General features: G+C 38.3%; 1 protein-coding gene across 1 annotated transcript; it reads left to right on the forward strand.

The window, feature by feature from the left end:
- Positions 1–807: 807 nt before the first annotated feature.
- Positions 808–16,107, forward strand: ENAM (enamelin). The gene is made up of 9 exons (XM_032259336.1): positions 808–861; positions 2,926–2,994; positions 3,117–3,161; positions 3,918–3,959; positions 5,546–5,809; positions 7,382–7,444; positions 9,698–9,751; positions 12,580–13,617; positions 13,657–16,107. The coding sequence occupies exons 1-9, from the start codon at positions 808–810 to the stop codon at positions 15,460–15,462; spliced, it is 3,435 nt and encodes a 1,144-aa protein (XP_032115227.1). The 3' UTR covers positions 15,463–16,107.
- The last annotated feature ends 247 nt before the right edge of the window (positions 16,108–16,354 follow it).

The raw sequence follows: 16,354 nt of genomic DNA on the forward strand, positions 1-16,354 counted from the left end.
CTACGACAGTGCTTAAATGGAACCTTGCTGTGCCAAGCTTTCTTACAAGGAGGAATCTTTTTATTTTGAGCCTTTTTTGTACTGAACATGATATTGACTGAAGAATTTTTGTTTTATCATTAAGAAATAAATGTGTATGGCTTCTTGAGCTCTCCCTGGTTTCAGCAATTTGTAGTTATTTTCACTATAGACCATTAAGAATACATTTCAAAGACAAGCTAATAAAGTTCAAGTAAAAATTATTTTTTATATATTGCAGCTTCTAATTGGCATTGGGTGAGTATTAGAGATTATCAACATAAATTACATATAGTGCCAAATGATGAACTTAATTCATAGATGTTGGTTAATTTTCCTTATTGCATTCCTTATTGTTGGTTATATAATCATTGTATGCAGACTAATCTGATAAAACTTTAAACTCCTTGGCTTATTTGGTGTATTTATTTTTCTTATAAGTTTTTTCCAGCCTTCTTAGATCTCCTTTAATACTGTGATTCTGTACATTTCCCCATAGTGAAGTCTAGTTTTGTCAACATTGCCCTAGAAGTATCTCAAAACACAGTGCCTGTGTCATTTCCTCTCTGATTTAGCTTTCATTCTACTCTTAAAGCGAGAGAAGATTAAACTTGATTTTGTGGCCCTCTAATAAAAGTATGACTGGATAAAATAATTAACATCACATTGCTGCCTTAGAGCTGAAGCTTCTCTAATCATTTCATTTATTTGTTCCATTTCTATATTTTAGTTTCTTCTCATGCTAAATCTGTATTTTTCTTAAAGGCTTATAAAAATTTGGGTGAAGAAATGTTGGTGCTGCGGTGCGGGCATGGAACCTCTTTTCCTAAACTAGATAACTTGGTGAGTACTTTCATTTATTTTTGACGATGCATTCAGGCTTTCAAACTAGACATTCTCAGAAGTACACTTGAGAGGGCCAAACACCACTGAAATATGTCAGAAGAACCAAATAGCATCTGCTTTCACAGATGGAATGGAAGAAGAACAAAGTCATTGTACTTTGTGGTAATCATTATGAGTGTTACTTTCAACTCGAAAAGTAACTATAGACTTTAATCATGAACTTTTAGAGATGGAAGGGATCTCAGTCATCCAACATAATACATTAATTTTACAAAAGATAAAATGAGTTTTATATTTGCAAATATAAAGGCCACACATATTATCAAAAATCACTGTGACAGCTGCTAGAGAGATGAGATGAATGATTAAGCAAGACAGAAATTAACCATCCAAAAGCACCCTTAAATCTTGGGCCTTAGTCTTAGAAACATTTAGCAAAGAAAGCTTTCACCAGTATTCTCTTTATTAGCTTACACATATTGTTGTAACCTATACTAAACACGCTAGTTTCAGCTGTCATTTTTCATTCTCTATGATGTTATAACTCTGAAAATCTTTAAATAGTAGGAAAGGTGTTTACATATTACTGCTTCCTTTGTTTAATTACATTCTACCAATTTTTCTAATATACGAAAGATAACTGATTACACCCACAATTTAGGGAAAAGTCCATTATAAAAATGTTAAAGTGTCATTTATGGTGCTCCTACAGGAAGTAAGCAGAAGGGTAGGCATTGGGTCCAATCATGCTAGATACATTTTATGTCCAGAAAAGGAAGAAAGAACGAAAGGAATGAGCAACTACTGGGTGTCTACATGTTGGTTACTATGATAGAAATTGGGCTATGTCTGACATATGATGAAAATTAATCATTCTGATTAAAACCTTTTATTTTCCTCTATTGTATATGCAAATAGAAAGTTTTCTTAAGACATTACTCAAGTAAATATTTCAGAATAAAGCTTGTTCAAAGATGTAAATTCAAGACTTAATTTTACAAGGCTTTCATAATTAACTAGAGTGAGATAAATGAATGAACTCCATTAAAAACAATCTCCAAATTTCATACATAAGTCTATATGTTTAATCAAAGTATCTAATAAAGAAATAAATGTACTTTTCTGCCTATTTCCTACTTCTTCCTATTTTCCTAACCACCTTAGAGCATAAATTTTTTTTTTTTTTCGAGACGGAGTCTCTCTCAGTCACTAAGACTGGAGTGCAATGGTGCAATTTCAGCTCACTGCAACCTCTGCTTCCTGGGTTCAAGTGATTCTCCTGCCTCGGCCTCCCAAATATCTGTCAGCCACCACACCCAGCTAATTTTTGTATTTTTAGTAGAGACAGGGTTTCATCATGTTGGCCCAGTTGCTCTCGAACTCCTGACCTCAGGTGATCTGCCTCCGCTTTGGCCTCCCAAAACGATGGTATTACAGGAGGAGCCACCACACCTGGCCACATAAGTGATTTTTAAAGGAAGTGATGATGATAATAATAATAATAGGAACAATAGAGGAAACAAGGAAAAAATAGGATTCTGAATATTCCAGTTTACTTAGTCTCTATATAACAGAGTATTATCTACAGCATCTCAGAAAGTAGCACAAAGTTTTGATTTTGGAGTATGCCCTCCTTGAAACTGAGATTATTCCATAGAGTGAATGTAGCTAGACATCACTATGCCTTTATAAATCAACTAGCAACTAGAAACTCAAACCCATCAATATTCCTATTTTGGGGATAATCTCCTAATTTCTAATTTTCACATTCTGGTGCTATGAAATTCTCTATCTCTCTATCTCTCTCTCTCTCTCTCTGTCTGTCTCTCTCTCACACACACACTTTTGTATTTCCTTTTAATCTAACTCTTTTGGCAACTTGAAAAGTACCAGGTAATAACTATCTAATAGTTTCTTGACATAAAATAAAAATGGCAGCAGGGGCCCCATCTATTTCCATACTCTCCTTGATAGACAATTAGACTAGCACCTAGATAGGTGCACAGTGCCCTAAGCATACTTATTTCACAGACCAAAAATAAAAATCTATTTTTATTCTAGGTGCCAAATGGAAAAATGAAGATTCTCCTGGTCTTTCTAGGGCTTCTTGGTAATTCTGTTGCCATGCCAGTGAGTATTTTTTAAATGTTAGCTCTTCTCTTTGTGTTCTATCATTGTGTAGCTTAGGAACAATTGTTGAGCTTATTTCAACTGATGTTCTGCATTTGTCACTGACATTCTCTTACTTCCAGATGCACATGCCCCGAATGCCTGGATTTAGCAGTAAAAGTGAGGAGGTATGTAAGTTCAGTCTCAGGGGAGAAGTTATCCACAGTCCTATCCTATACGTTTATTAACAAGAATATTGGACAATTGTCTGATATCTAATATTTCTTATGAAATGGGTAGAAAGAGGGAGAGTTGAAAGTCTTAAACTCTCAAATTGAGGAAAAATAGTAATTTCCCCAGCCATCAGCCTACCTATGTGCTTCAACGTTTCTTTTCAAGGTAAATGTGGATTTGTGTTAAAATCTAGTTGATGTTACCTTATTTGCTAAGTTTGTTAGCTAGCAAAAGTGACCAATTGTACCAAGGGTTATTAGAAGGTAGATGCTTAAAAAAATAAATATCTTTTACTTGACCCATATCCCAGATCGTTAATCAAATTCAATACACATCAGAAAGATGAATCATCTTGTCAAATAAGTCTCATGTTCTCAAATCCTGAACTCTGAAATAATAGAACAGAACATTCAAAAACTTTAGAGTAGACTGGATTTTTATTTTCTATTATTCTTTATTGATTCTTCTCAAAACAAAATTCTGACTTAAAAGTTAAAGTGCCTGAGAAGCTTCTTTAATTGTACACTTACTTTAAATTCAAGCATAACAAGTAAAAGGCAATATGACTGTTGTGCATTAAAATCAGAAATTTTTATACTGGGAAGTTCTAAGGTTAAAAAAAAAGAAATTTTGCCTATTTCTTAGGATTTGTGCATTGATTTAATAAAAGTTTCACTTTGATTCACATTAACGGATTCCTTTGGTTGCAGATGATGCGGTATAATCAATTCAACTTTATGAACTCCCCACATGTAAGTTTCTCTATATGTTATTTCTGATGATTTCTTGTTTTTCTAGATAACTCCATAGAGACACCAATCCATGTTTTAATTATAACATAATCATTGCAAGAGTTTCAATGAGGAAAAAATATTCGCCCATCCCCTCACATCAGATTTCTTCTTATTCATTTCTATTATTCTTTCATGTAAATCAAAATAATTATTAATCAGAAACATTATTTATATCCAAGAAAAATGTTCTGGGAAAATATCTCAGAAGATTTCACAAATAATGGCAATAAAAATAATATAGTAAGTAGCAAGTATTGGTGGGGAGTAAGTTTTATTTGGATTATCTTGAAAGACAATGTTGTAATTATGAAGCAAGTTTTATGTTATTTAAATAAATATAGATTATTCCTGTCACTGCATGCTAATTATCCAAACAAAGGAATAATAAATCAAGTATCAGGTGGTTCTTTAGCACAATTTTTCTGACAAAATTGTATGTTAGCACAATAGCACTACACATCACTTTTGATTTCTGTGGAATGATCATGAGGGCCACTTTTAGGGGAAAATCAAGGACTACATCAATTTTTTTGTAACTATTCAAGTAATTCTCTTTTAAAGCCCTTTGCCTAAAATAATCATCACTGTAAATTTTCTCTTCCTCAACTTTTGATTGGCTCAACTTTTTCATATTCTCATTATTAGTTTTAGTGACTTTGCCCATGATTTGAAATTTTTACTAACTTAGTTGTCATGAAATCCTGTGTCTTCATGCAAGATTTGCGATTTTGAATTTCAGCAATCCACAAAGCATGGTTACATCATCTGACAGATAAAAACAGACTAATTAATGAAGACTTGGGATAGAGATAGGCGTTAGACCAGGGAGGAAATATTTGAATGAGAACTGATGTTGCAACACAGATCATTCATAAATTATCACAGATTTAGAAATTAGTATTTTTATAAATTATCATAAATTCGTAAATTAACATTTTCAGATTATAACTACTTTTGCTTCCCTGCCCAACCTTGTAATTGTGGGGATTCTTGAAATTACAAGGGATTCTTAAAAATGGAATTAAGGAGGATCTACCTGTAACTAAGAAACATAGACACAATATAAGTGTGTTTATACAGACTGAATTTTTATTCTCTTTCCTTTTTTTCCTGTTTTTTATTTTTTGCTTTACAGTCTTATTTCCTTTATCTTATTTTTGCTTTTTCTCTTCTTCATCCAGCCTTATAACAAATTACATGGGTTCTGAATATGACATTAAATCCTCTGTAACCTGACTTGCATACTTCTTACCTGAGTTAGCGTTTCGGAATTAGAAAATCATCAGTCAAATTCTTAAACTGAGATGTCTCACCTAATTCTGCCTTTTGGGTGCTTTGGTTGTTTGGCTTTCTAGAAGACTGAAGTTCATTCTGTAAGACAATGTGTAAAGAAATTCTAACTAAAGATCTTGAAGTTTTCATTGTTAAGTCATGTTCTATAGGACCTTAAAGCTCTTTGGCTGAGTTTTAGAGGCTGACAGAGGATGGAGAGAGCCTGAATCTCAACTCTATTATGATTTCACTGTTATTTGCTACCCTTTCAGTTGGCACACCTGAGCCCCTTCTTTGGAAATGGTCTGCAACTCCCTCAGCAATTTCCACAGTACCAGATGCCCATGTGGCCTCATCCACCACCCAACACACTCAACCCACAGAAACCCTCAGGACCCAAACGACATAACAAGACTGATCAGACCCAAGAAACCCAGAAACCCAATCAGACTCAGAAAAAGCCACCACAAAAGCGGCCTTTCAAGCAGCCATCACATACTCCAGCTCAGCCTAAAGAGGAAGATCAGCCACCTCAGGTGAGGCTTGCACAGAAAAATTCCATATCTGCAAATGGCCTCAGAGAGATTTGGAGGGCCATGCCGCCCCCACATACACACTTCAATACAGGTACTATGTTGCAATACCATCTTTTGTTTTGACATGCATCCAAAACTTCATGGCAAGTCAACTCCATTCTTGTTTGGTTCAAATTACCCAAACACTGTTGCTTTTAAAAAGCTCCCTTTAAATTACAGAGACAACATAGTATAATAACATGAGCACTAATCTAACAGTCAAGAATCAAAAGTTCAAGTCCTAGCCCTGGTCCTTATTAGTCATATGGTATTGAACAAGTTGCTTCACCTTTCTAGGTTCCAGTTTCCCCATGAGTAAATTAAATGGTTTCCAAGTTTCATCCAGGTCTATGCTTTGATGCTGTAAAATATTTCTCTGAAATTAACACTGCTTCCAGTACTAGTGTGACATAAGGCAAAAAGATGTGCAAATGGTTTCTCAAGATCTCATCCAGTGTGAAGGGAGCTTCGAACATACTGGCTTTTAGGCAGGGCATAGTGGCTCATGCCTGTAATCCCAGCACTTTGGGAGGCAGAGGCAGGTGGATCACCTGAGGTCAGGATTTCAAGACTAGCCTGACCAACATGGTGAAACCCTGTCTCCACTAAAAATACAAAAATTAGCCAGGCATGGTGGTGCATGCCTGTAATCCCAGCTACTCAGGAGGCTAATGCAGGAGAATCGCTTGAACCTGGGAGGCCGAGGTTGCAGTGAGCCAAGATCATACCATTGCACTCCAGCCTGGGTGACAGAGCAAGACTCAGTCTCAAAAAAAAAAAAAGAAAAAAGAAAAAAAAGGCCAGGCGCAGTGTCTCACGCCTATAATCCCAGCACTTTGGGAGGCCGAGGCAGGTGGATCACGAGGTCAAGAGATCGAGACCATCCTGGTCAACACGGTGAAACCCCGTCTCTACTAAAAATACAAAAAATTAGCTGGGCATGGTGGCGCGTGCCTGTAATCCCAGCTACTCAGGAAGCTGAGGCAGGAGAATTGCTTGAACCCAGGAGGCGGAGGTTGCGGTGAGCCGAGATTGCACCATTGCACTCCAGCCTGGGTAACAAGAGTGAAACGCCGTCTCAAAAAAAAATAATAATAATACTGGCTTTTAGTCAGTTAACACTTATTATCAGACAGTATTACAGATGTAAGGAATACAAAATTGAATGAAAAGACTCTCCTGGATTGAAATGCTGGCTTCAATCATTTACTAGCTACAAGATTTTGGGCAAGTGACCAAATTTCTCTGAACTACATATTCTTAAGTAAAATGGGAATAGTAATAGTTCACATCCTCTATGGCTATTTGAGGATGAAGTGAGTTTAACAATATAAAATGCTCAGCACAGAGCCTGGAACAAGTGTCCAATAATACTAATTGTTATTATCATTATCATCTTTGCCCCATAAAAAACACACAGCTTAATGTAAAGTGAAAGGTAGACTCCCAAGTTTCAATTGTATTTAGTTAGTTTGCTTCATTTTTTAAATGTATTCTTCTCAATTCCACATCACTCTGATTCTTTCTCTCTAGGCATTCCCACCATTTGGCAATGGGCTATTCCCCTATCAACCACCACCATGGCAAATTCCACAGGTGAGAATTCTTTTTTCTTTACACCATAAATGAAAAATAATATTAGTATGTTATAATTTAAATTAATGTAAAGTCATACACTGTAATGGAATATCATATACCAATCAGTAGAGGGTATGAAATAAAACCATCATATCAGTAATTATGCAGAAAAAGAATAGAGAATTTTTTGAATTTCATACTCAAATTGGTGACATAAATACAACCTAAATCACCAAACAGATAACAGTAACTTAGCTAATAAATTAATTTAGAAGGTTGTGCTATTTCATTACGATTTCCCCACATCCTTGAGAAATTGAAAAAAATATATATATTATCTTCGTTTAATGTAATGGGGAAATTGGGACACAGGGCAAAATGGAATTTGAAAACCATAGAGTAAGCTATGATTAGACTAAGACAGTTTCATCCTATCTTACTGTTTCTAGCCACAGATACATCATTCTAAAGAATCTTAGGGCGGGGCACGGTGGCTTATGCCTGTAATCTCAGTACTTTAAGAGGCCGAGACAGTGGATCACTTGAGGGCAGGAGTTCAAAACCACCCTGGCCAACATGGTGAAACCCCATCTCTACTAAAAATACAAAAATTTGCCAGGCGTGGTGGTGCACACCTATAATCCCAGCTACTCAGGAGGCTGAGGCAGGAGAGTCATTTGAACCCAGGAGGCAGAGGTTGCAGTGAGCAGAGATAGAGCCATTGCACTCCAGCCTGGGCAACAGAGCAAGACTCTGTCTCAAAAAAAAGAATCTTGGCCGGGCACAGTCGCCCATGCCTATAATCCCAGCACTTTGGGAAGCCAAGGCAGGCAGATCACCTGAGGTCAGGAGTTTGAGACCAGCCCGACCAACGTGGTTGAAACTCCATCTCTACTAAAAATACAAAAATTAGCTGGGTGTGGTGGCAGTCACCTGTAATCCCATATATTCAGGAGGCTGACGCAGGAGACTCACTTGAACCCAGGAGTCAGAGGTTGCAGTAAGAGATTGTGCCATTGCACTCTAGCCTGGGTGACAGACCGAGACTCCATCTCAAAAAAAAGAAAAAAAGAATCTTGCAAAATATTATTTACAATAAGCCTCGAATCTTAAACGTTTAAAATCATTAAAAGAAAAGATAATATTGAAATTGCATCATAGGCTTTAAAAATATGAATGGTAAAATAAACTTTTAGAGCTAAAGAAATATTAATGGTCAGTTGCTGTTAAACAAAACAACAGGAAATATTTGTTGACTGTTTATTCAGCTATGACATAGGTTTTCCTTGTCTGCAACTCTATAACCAAGAAGGTTTTTTATCAATGAGGAAGAATTCATCTCAAGGAATAAGAGTTCCTTCTTTTTTCCTTCTTAAAAGAGTGACTTCCTCTTATTGGCTATACTGAACTAAGGAAATTAAGGCAGTACAAAGTAAAGATTTTAAAAGCAGATAAACGTGATTCTCACGCTGAAGTAACTATTACTCTCATCTACATAAAACTTGAAAGAGGCCGGGCACGGTGGCTCACGCCTGTAATCACAGCACTTTGGGAGGCCGAGGCGGGTGGATCACGAGGTCAAGAGATCGAGACCATCCTGGTCAACATGCTGAAACCCCGTCTCTACTAAAAATACAAAAAAATTAGCTGGGCATGGTGGCGCGTGCCTGTAATCCCAGCTACTCAGGAGGCTGAGGCAGGAGAGTTGCCTGAACCAAAAAAAAAAAAAAAAAAAAACTTGAAAGAGAGAAACTTAGCCTCCAAGTTTGATTAGGAGAATTAACTTTAGTCAAATAAAAAATCATAGTAATAATCCCCTAAACATGAAGCCACATTCTAAAAATAACATCTTTACGTAATCTCTATTATTAGATGTTCTAATATAGATGCTTGGATTCTAACAGCACTCAAATTTCTTTCTCTCACACTCTCTCTCTTTATGTGTGTGCATGGTGTGTGTTTGTGGGGGGTTGCGGGGGATGTGTTTTTAAGTGTTAGAGGTGGTAAGGAGGATTGCCAGGAGAAGAAGCCATGCAGAGTATTTTAAGTAGGATAATCTAGGATCCAGCTGAAGCCTTTGTATTTTCATTGTTAGATCACAATTCTTAGCAGCTGGACTGTGAGACCTAACCACTCAGAAGTTAAAAGCTCATGGTACTAAGTGAGCTCAATCACTGACTTGAGCTATTTTTAGATACCTTGCTCTTATAAACAAACGGCAGCATAGAAAGTGCTTTCTCAACTGTGTTCTCTGTGTTTTTCACTTCTCAGAGGGGACCGCCACCAGGTTATGGACGGCCACCAATAAGCAATGAAGAAGGGGGGGTAAGTACAAGTAAAGCTACATTCTTCACTAGAAATTACAATCCATTTGTCCCTGCTTTTTTATCCACATCTAATAAGAAAGTTAGAATATAATACATGAACCTGGGTTCAAGCTTCCGTGATTCTTAGAAAATAAAAAAGTGAAACAAATCAAGCCAGTGGTCTAAAGGTTGATGGTGGACTCCAGACAGTGATAAACAGAGAAAGAAGTAAGAGTTTCTTAGAATGTTATCCTCAAGAGGAAATTAAGTGATTATCTAACTTCCTGATTATATTAATGCAAATAAATTGAAGCCAAGAGAAGATCAATTACTACTCAATTTCACTTAGTAAGTTTCTGGATAAACTTGACCCAGAACCCAAGTCTTCTGTTACTCTGCTCAAAGTCCTTTTTACTATACCACACTAGGAGAAGAACCAAATCTGTATCACAGAGTGACTAATATTCCAGCACTATGTCAACTAAAAAGTCATCTTAGTGATTGTGGCATAGCACCCCACCCACCTAGAGCTAAATTCTTTTTTCCCTAAGTATGTGATATGTCTTCAGTGAACTGTGGTAACCTAATAGCTTGACTGAGGAGTGGGGGGCAGATTGGTTTTTTGTTGTTGTTGTTGTTGAGACAGGTGGGAGATCACTTAAGCCTGGGGGTGGAGGATGCAGTGAGCCATAGAGCCACTGCACTCCAGCCTGGTGACAGAGCAAGACTGTCTCAAACAAAAGAGAGGTTGGCATTACCTGTTCTAAAAGGTTCCTTTCAACTTTAAGATTATGTACATATACGTTTTGTAACTAAGTCTTTTCATCTCCCACAATCTATTGTTAGCATAGCAGCCAGAGTGACCCTGTGAAACAATAGTCTAATCTTGTCACTCCTCTGCTCACTCCCTGCAACAACCGCCAATTTATTTCTTTCCTTCCTTCCTTCCTTCCTTCCTTTCTTCTTCCTTCTTTCTTCAGAAGGCTGAAGTGAAAGGATCACTTTAGCTTGGGAAGTCAAGGCTGCAGTGAGCCCTGATCTTGCCACTGCATTCCAGCCTGGACAACAAAGAGAAACCCCATTTCAAAAAAATAAAATGTCTGTATTCTACCTCCTGAGGGCACTACCTGATTTCCTGCATGATCTTGGAGATATTTTTTTACCTGTCTCATCATCTTCATCCACAAATGGGGATTAAAATACTTTTTCTTTATATTGCATTTGTTTTAAAAGAAAAATCAAATGATCTAAATGCCACACAAATGTCTAACAAACATAGTGACTGACAGAGTTCGTGATGATTAAATCATTCATTAAATGAAAATTTATTAAGACCATCCCACTGTGCTAGGTACTGGAAAACAAGGATGAGAAGCATAATGTTTTCATTCAAAACCTTCACATGGGAGAATTAAATATAAGAATCCCAGGAAAATAGGCAACTGAAATTCAGTGGGATTATTGTTATGACAAAAACCTGTACTGCTGTGGACTCCTAGGAACAGAACCTAATTCTGCCCATGGAAGTCAAGACACAGAAGGTAGAAGTCAAACTGAGTTCTGAAGCATGAGACCAGTTTGCCAGGAGGAATAAATGTGTAGGTAGAAGAAGTTACAATGTGAATAAGCCATGTGCAAAGGCACTGAAACATGAAAAGAATAGAGAACCCAGAGAGTTCAGAGCAGTTGTGATTTGCAACTTATAAAGTGCAAGGGGGAGGAAATGAGGCTGAATGTAAATGACCCAGATTATTATAAAACATTATAGTATTATAATATATAACACTTATTAGGCACTTCCTAAGTACCAGGCACTGAGCTATACTTATTTTGTTTCATTTAGCCCTCATGACAACCTATGAGGTAGACATTATTTTGTCATCTCCGTATTACAAATGAGTAAACCAAGGTTAGCCCAGAGTCACAGTACTAATGCTGGTGGAATGGGGATTTTAATGCACATCTGTCTAGAGGCCCCACTATTTAGCAGCATGTTGTATTGCTTTGTACATTATGCTAAGGAATTTAGAGTTTATTTTGTAATGGAGAACTTTAAATACAAATTTAAAGAGGAAAGGGGCAGAATTTCCATATACCCAGTCTCAGCCTCTACTAATTACTCTGATAGCAGTGCAGAAGCAAGATTAAAGGAAATTAAGACTGCATCCAGAGTAGACAGTAAGAAAACTATTGCAACAGTTCAGGGGGTACTGCGGAGTAAGGAAGTGGGGACAAGGATGAAAGTTGAGATTTTATAGGACCTGGTTATCAATAGTCTGGAGAAATAAGAGAGCAGAAACTTGGAAAACTGTATAGATAGTGGTGAATGCTGCTTAAATACAGAACACTGGAGGAGGAGGTTTGATGGGAGTTGAGCCCAGTTCTGGGTACATTCAGTTGGAGGTACTCATGAAAGCTTTAGTAGAGATGTTTTGCTGCCTCAACCTTGGGCAAGAATGTTGTGGGTCAGAATTACGCCTTTGTGAGTCATTAGCATATATGCCTATTGAAAGCATGGGCATGCAATAGAACTCTTAAGAGGTATATAAACAGAGAACAGAAAAATTAGAAGGATGGAGAATGAAATCATTTAAAAAAAAAAAGGCTCAGATGTATAAGAACTAAAAAGAGAAAGCTGAGCAGTGGTCAGAAAAAAATACTAGAAGAGAGAAACAGAAAGAGTATGGTCATGGAAACCAAGGAGGAATCAAATTTCAAGAAAGTAAAGCTTATGATTTTAAAACAAACATGTGGCTGATAAGATTTCCCTGTTATACTAAAAAATTCTAAGCAACACCATGGTGGGAAACAAAGGGTAATTATTGATTTCTATCTTCTTTCCCACAGAATCCTTACTTTGGATATTTTGGATATCATGGCTTTGGGGGTCGCCCTCCTTATTATTCAGAAGAAATGTTTGAACAAGATTTTGAAAAACCCAAAGAAGAAGATCCTCCTAAAGCAGAAAGTCCAGGTACCGAACCCACAGCTAATTCAACAACAAATTCTACCCAACCAGACCCTAGAGGGAGTCAGGGTGGAAATGATACTAGCCCCACAGGCAACAGTACTCCAGGGCCAAACACTGGGAACAATCCTCCAGATCAAAATGGGACCAGCCCAGTCCCTGCAGTCAATGCTTCAGGCCAGGGAGGGCCAGGAAGTCAAATCCCATGGAGACCAAGTCAGCCAAATATTCGTGCACATCATCCAAATCCTAATATAAGAAATTTTCCTTCAGGAAGACAGTGGTATACCACTGGTTCTACCATGGGGCACAGACAGAATGGACGTTTTTACAGAAATCAACAAGTTCAAAGGGGTCTTCAGTGGAACTCATTTGCTTGGGAAGGCAAACAAGTAGCTCGTCCAAGAAATCCAGTTTATCACATAGCTTACCCTTCTACTTCAAGAGGTAATTATCCCAATTATGCAGGAAATCCAGCAAATCTCAGAAGAACGCCTCAGAGGCCAAATAAACACCCCGTGAGAACTAATGTTGCCCCACTGGGTCCCAAACATGACCCTGTTGTTCAAAATGAAAAAATTCAAAATCCAAGGGAAAAGCCGCCAAGTCCAAAAGAACAAATAATTGTTCCTACAAAGACTCCAACTAGCCCCTGGAGAAACTCTCAACAGTATGAAGTTAATAAATCAAATTATAAACTGCCTCACTCTGAAGGTTACACGCCAGTCCCAAATTTTAATTCTGTTGATCAACATGAAAACTCCTATTACCCAAGAGGAGATTCCAGAAAAGTCCCAAATTCTGATGGACAAACCCAAAGCCAGAATTTGCCCAAAGGGATTGTTTTAGGGCCAAGAAGAATCCCATATGAATCAGAAACTAATCAGCCAAAATTAAAGCACAGCTCATATCACCCTGTATACCTTGAGGAAAAGCCTGTATACCTTGAGGAAAAGCCTGTATACCCTGAGGAAATCCCTTCTTCTGCAAAAGAAGATTTTCCTGCTGGAAGAAATACTTGGAACCACCAAGAAATTGAAATTCCTCCACCTTTTAAGGAAGATCCTGGGAGGCAAGAAGAACATTTACCTCATTCTTCCCATGGTTCTAGAGGAAGTGTTTTCTACCCTGAATATAATCCCTATTATCCCAGGGAAAACTCACCATATCGTAGAAGCAATACATGGGATGAGAGAGAGGATTCTCCAAACACTATGGGGCAAAAAGAAAGTCCACTGTACCCAATAAATACCCCAGACCAGAAAGAGACAGTCCCTTATAATGAAGAGGACACAATTGATCCAACTGGAGATGAATATTTTCCTGGACAAAATAGATGGGGTGAAGAGTTAAGCTTCAAAGGAAGCCCAACAATTAGGCACTATGAAGATGAACAATATACCTCAAATCAGCCAAAGGAATATCTTCCCTATTCTTTAGATAATCCATCAAAACCAAAGGAGGGTTTTTATTATAGTGAATTCTACCCATGGAGCCGGGGTGAAAATATTCCATCATATAATACAGTTCCTACTATGTCACCACCTATAGAGAGCAGGGGCTACTATCTTAATAATGCCATTGAACCAGAAGAAAGCACTCTGTTTCCTTCATGGAACTCCTGGGACCGCAGGATACAAGCCCAAGGGCAGAAAGAAAGAAGGCCGTATTTTAACAGAAATACCTGGGATCAGGCGACACATTTACAAAAAGCCCCAGCTAGGCCACCAGACCAAACAGGTAACCAGCCCTATTCCAGCAACACCCCAGCTGGGCTTCAGAAAAATCCAATGTGGCATGAAGGCGAGAATTTGAACTATGGCATGCAAATAACTAGGATAAATTCTCCAGAGAGAGAACATTCATCTTTCCCTGACTTTATCCCACAAAGTTACCCATCAGGTCAAAAAGAAGCACATTTATTTCACCTAAGCCAGAGAGGCTCTTGCTGTGCTGGGAATTCCGCAGGGCTCAAGGACAATCCACTAGCTCTACAAGACTACACTCCATCATATGGTCTTGCACCTGGGGAGAACCAAGACACCAGTCCTCTGTATACAGAAGGTAGTCATACCAAGCACTCAAGACATATCGTCTCCCCAACAAACATCATACCAGTCCAAAGAAACAGCTCAGAGAAGAGGGAAAGCCAAAACCCGAGTCCTTTCAGAGATGATGTGTCCACTCTGAGGAGGAACACACCATGTTCTATAAAGAATCAACTGGGCCAAAAGGGAAATATGCCCTTTACTGAAGCTGGTTCCCTTCAATCAAAGAATACACCTTGTCTCAAAAATGATCTTGGAGGAGATGGAAACGACATTCTGGAACAAATTTTTGAAGACAACCAGCTCAATGAAAGAACTATTGACCTTACTCCTGAGCAGCTTGTTATTGGTACACCTGATGAAGGCTCCGATCCAGAAGGCATCCAAAGCCAAATCCAAGGAAATGAGAGTGAGAGGCAGCAACAAAGACCATCTAACATCCTGCATTTGCCATGCTTTAGCTCCAAATTAGCAAAGCATCTCTCTTCCAGCATTGGATCTCCATCTAGCAATGGAAGGCAAAGCCCATTTGATGGGGATTCAATTATGCCTACTGAAAATCCTAACACATTGGTTGAGTTAGCTACTGGGGAACAATTTACGAGTATAAATGTAGACCCACCTGATGCAGGGGAACACACTCCATTTGAATTCCTTCAAAGAGGGACCAATGCACAGGACCAGATACAAGACTGCTTACTGCTTCAGGCCTAGGGGTTATCTCAACCAAACATTTTCAGGGGAAGGGAAATAACTGACATTTTATACCAATGGTTCCCAAAATTTTTTTTCCCCAAGACTCAATTAAGTATCTATCTTGGTGATCCTGAAGTTTTTTTCCCCTCTCAGCAATGTGAGTAGTGACCCAGGTGGAGCTGAGATTAGGCCTCTGGGGGTCACCAGATCTAGCACTTTCACAAATTAGTGCAGACCATCCCTGCCTAGAAACTTGGAAGCCACTTGGCTGAGTTAGTTTCTTTTTGCTTGCTGACTTCTCCTTTTGCTCTCAAAGTTCCATACTTGCAAAACTGGTTTTGCAAGACTGAAAGGCAGATTAACTTTCCATTTTACATATGGAGACCCACACATCAGTATAGTCCTGATGCACTGTACATGATTACCTTGTGTTGATCTTGACAGGTTTTTTTCCTACTCAATATTCTCTTCAAGCATTTTTTTCTTCCACTGCCACTGCCACTCTCTTTACCTTTATCATTTCCTTTGCTTAGCTTTCTTCCTTCTTTTCTCTCTCCCTCAACCATTCTGTATTTAGCTATTCCTCATCTTTTTCTATGTATCGCTTATTACATATTAAACTAGCAATTTTAACCATTAGGAGTCTTTTTTGTTTGTTTTGAGACGGGGTCTCGCTCTGTCGCCAGGCTTGAGTGCAATGGTGCGATCTCAGCTCATTGCAACCTCCACCTCCCAGGTGCAAGTGATTCTCCTGCCTCAGCCTCCTGAGTAGCTGAGACTACAGGCTCATGCCACTACACTCAGCTAATTTTTTGTATTTTTAGTAGAGACAGGGTTTCGCCATGTTGGCCAGGATGGTCTCGATCTCTTGACCTCATGATCCACCCGTCTCGGCCTCCCAAAGTGCTGG

The sequence above is a fragment of the Sapajus apella genome, unplaced genomic scaffold (assembly GCF_009761245.1).
Source record: "Sapajus apella isolate SASKATOON/1434 unplaced genomic scaffold, GSC_monkey_1.0 scaffold108, whole genome shotgun sequence".
Lineage (NCBI taxonomy): Eukaryota > Metazoa > Chordata > Mammalia > Primates > Cebidae > Sapajus > Sapajus apella.

Excerpts from the sequence above, each read along its gene's own strand:
- ENAM (XM_032259336.1), top strand. The coding sequence starts at position 808 with ATGTTGGTGCTGCGGTGCGGGCATGGAACCTCTTTTCCTAAACTAGAT. Across the intron at positions 862-2,925 it reads TTCCTAAACTAGATAACTTG|GTGCCAAATGGAAAAATGAA; the intron begins GTGAGTACTTTC and ends TTTTTATTCTAG. Across the intron at positions 2,995-3,116 it reads GTAATTCTGTTGCCATGCCA|ATGCACATGCCCCGAATGCC; the intron begins GTGAGTATTTTT and ends TCTTACTTCCAG.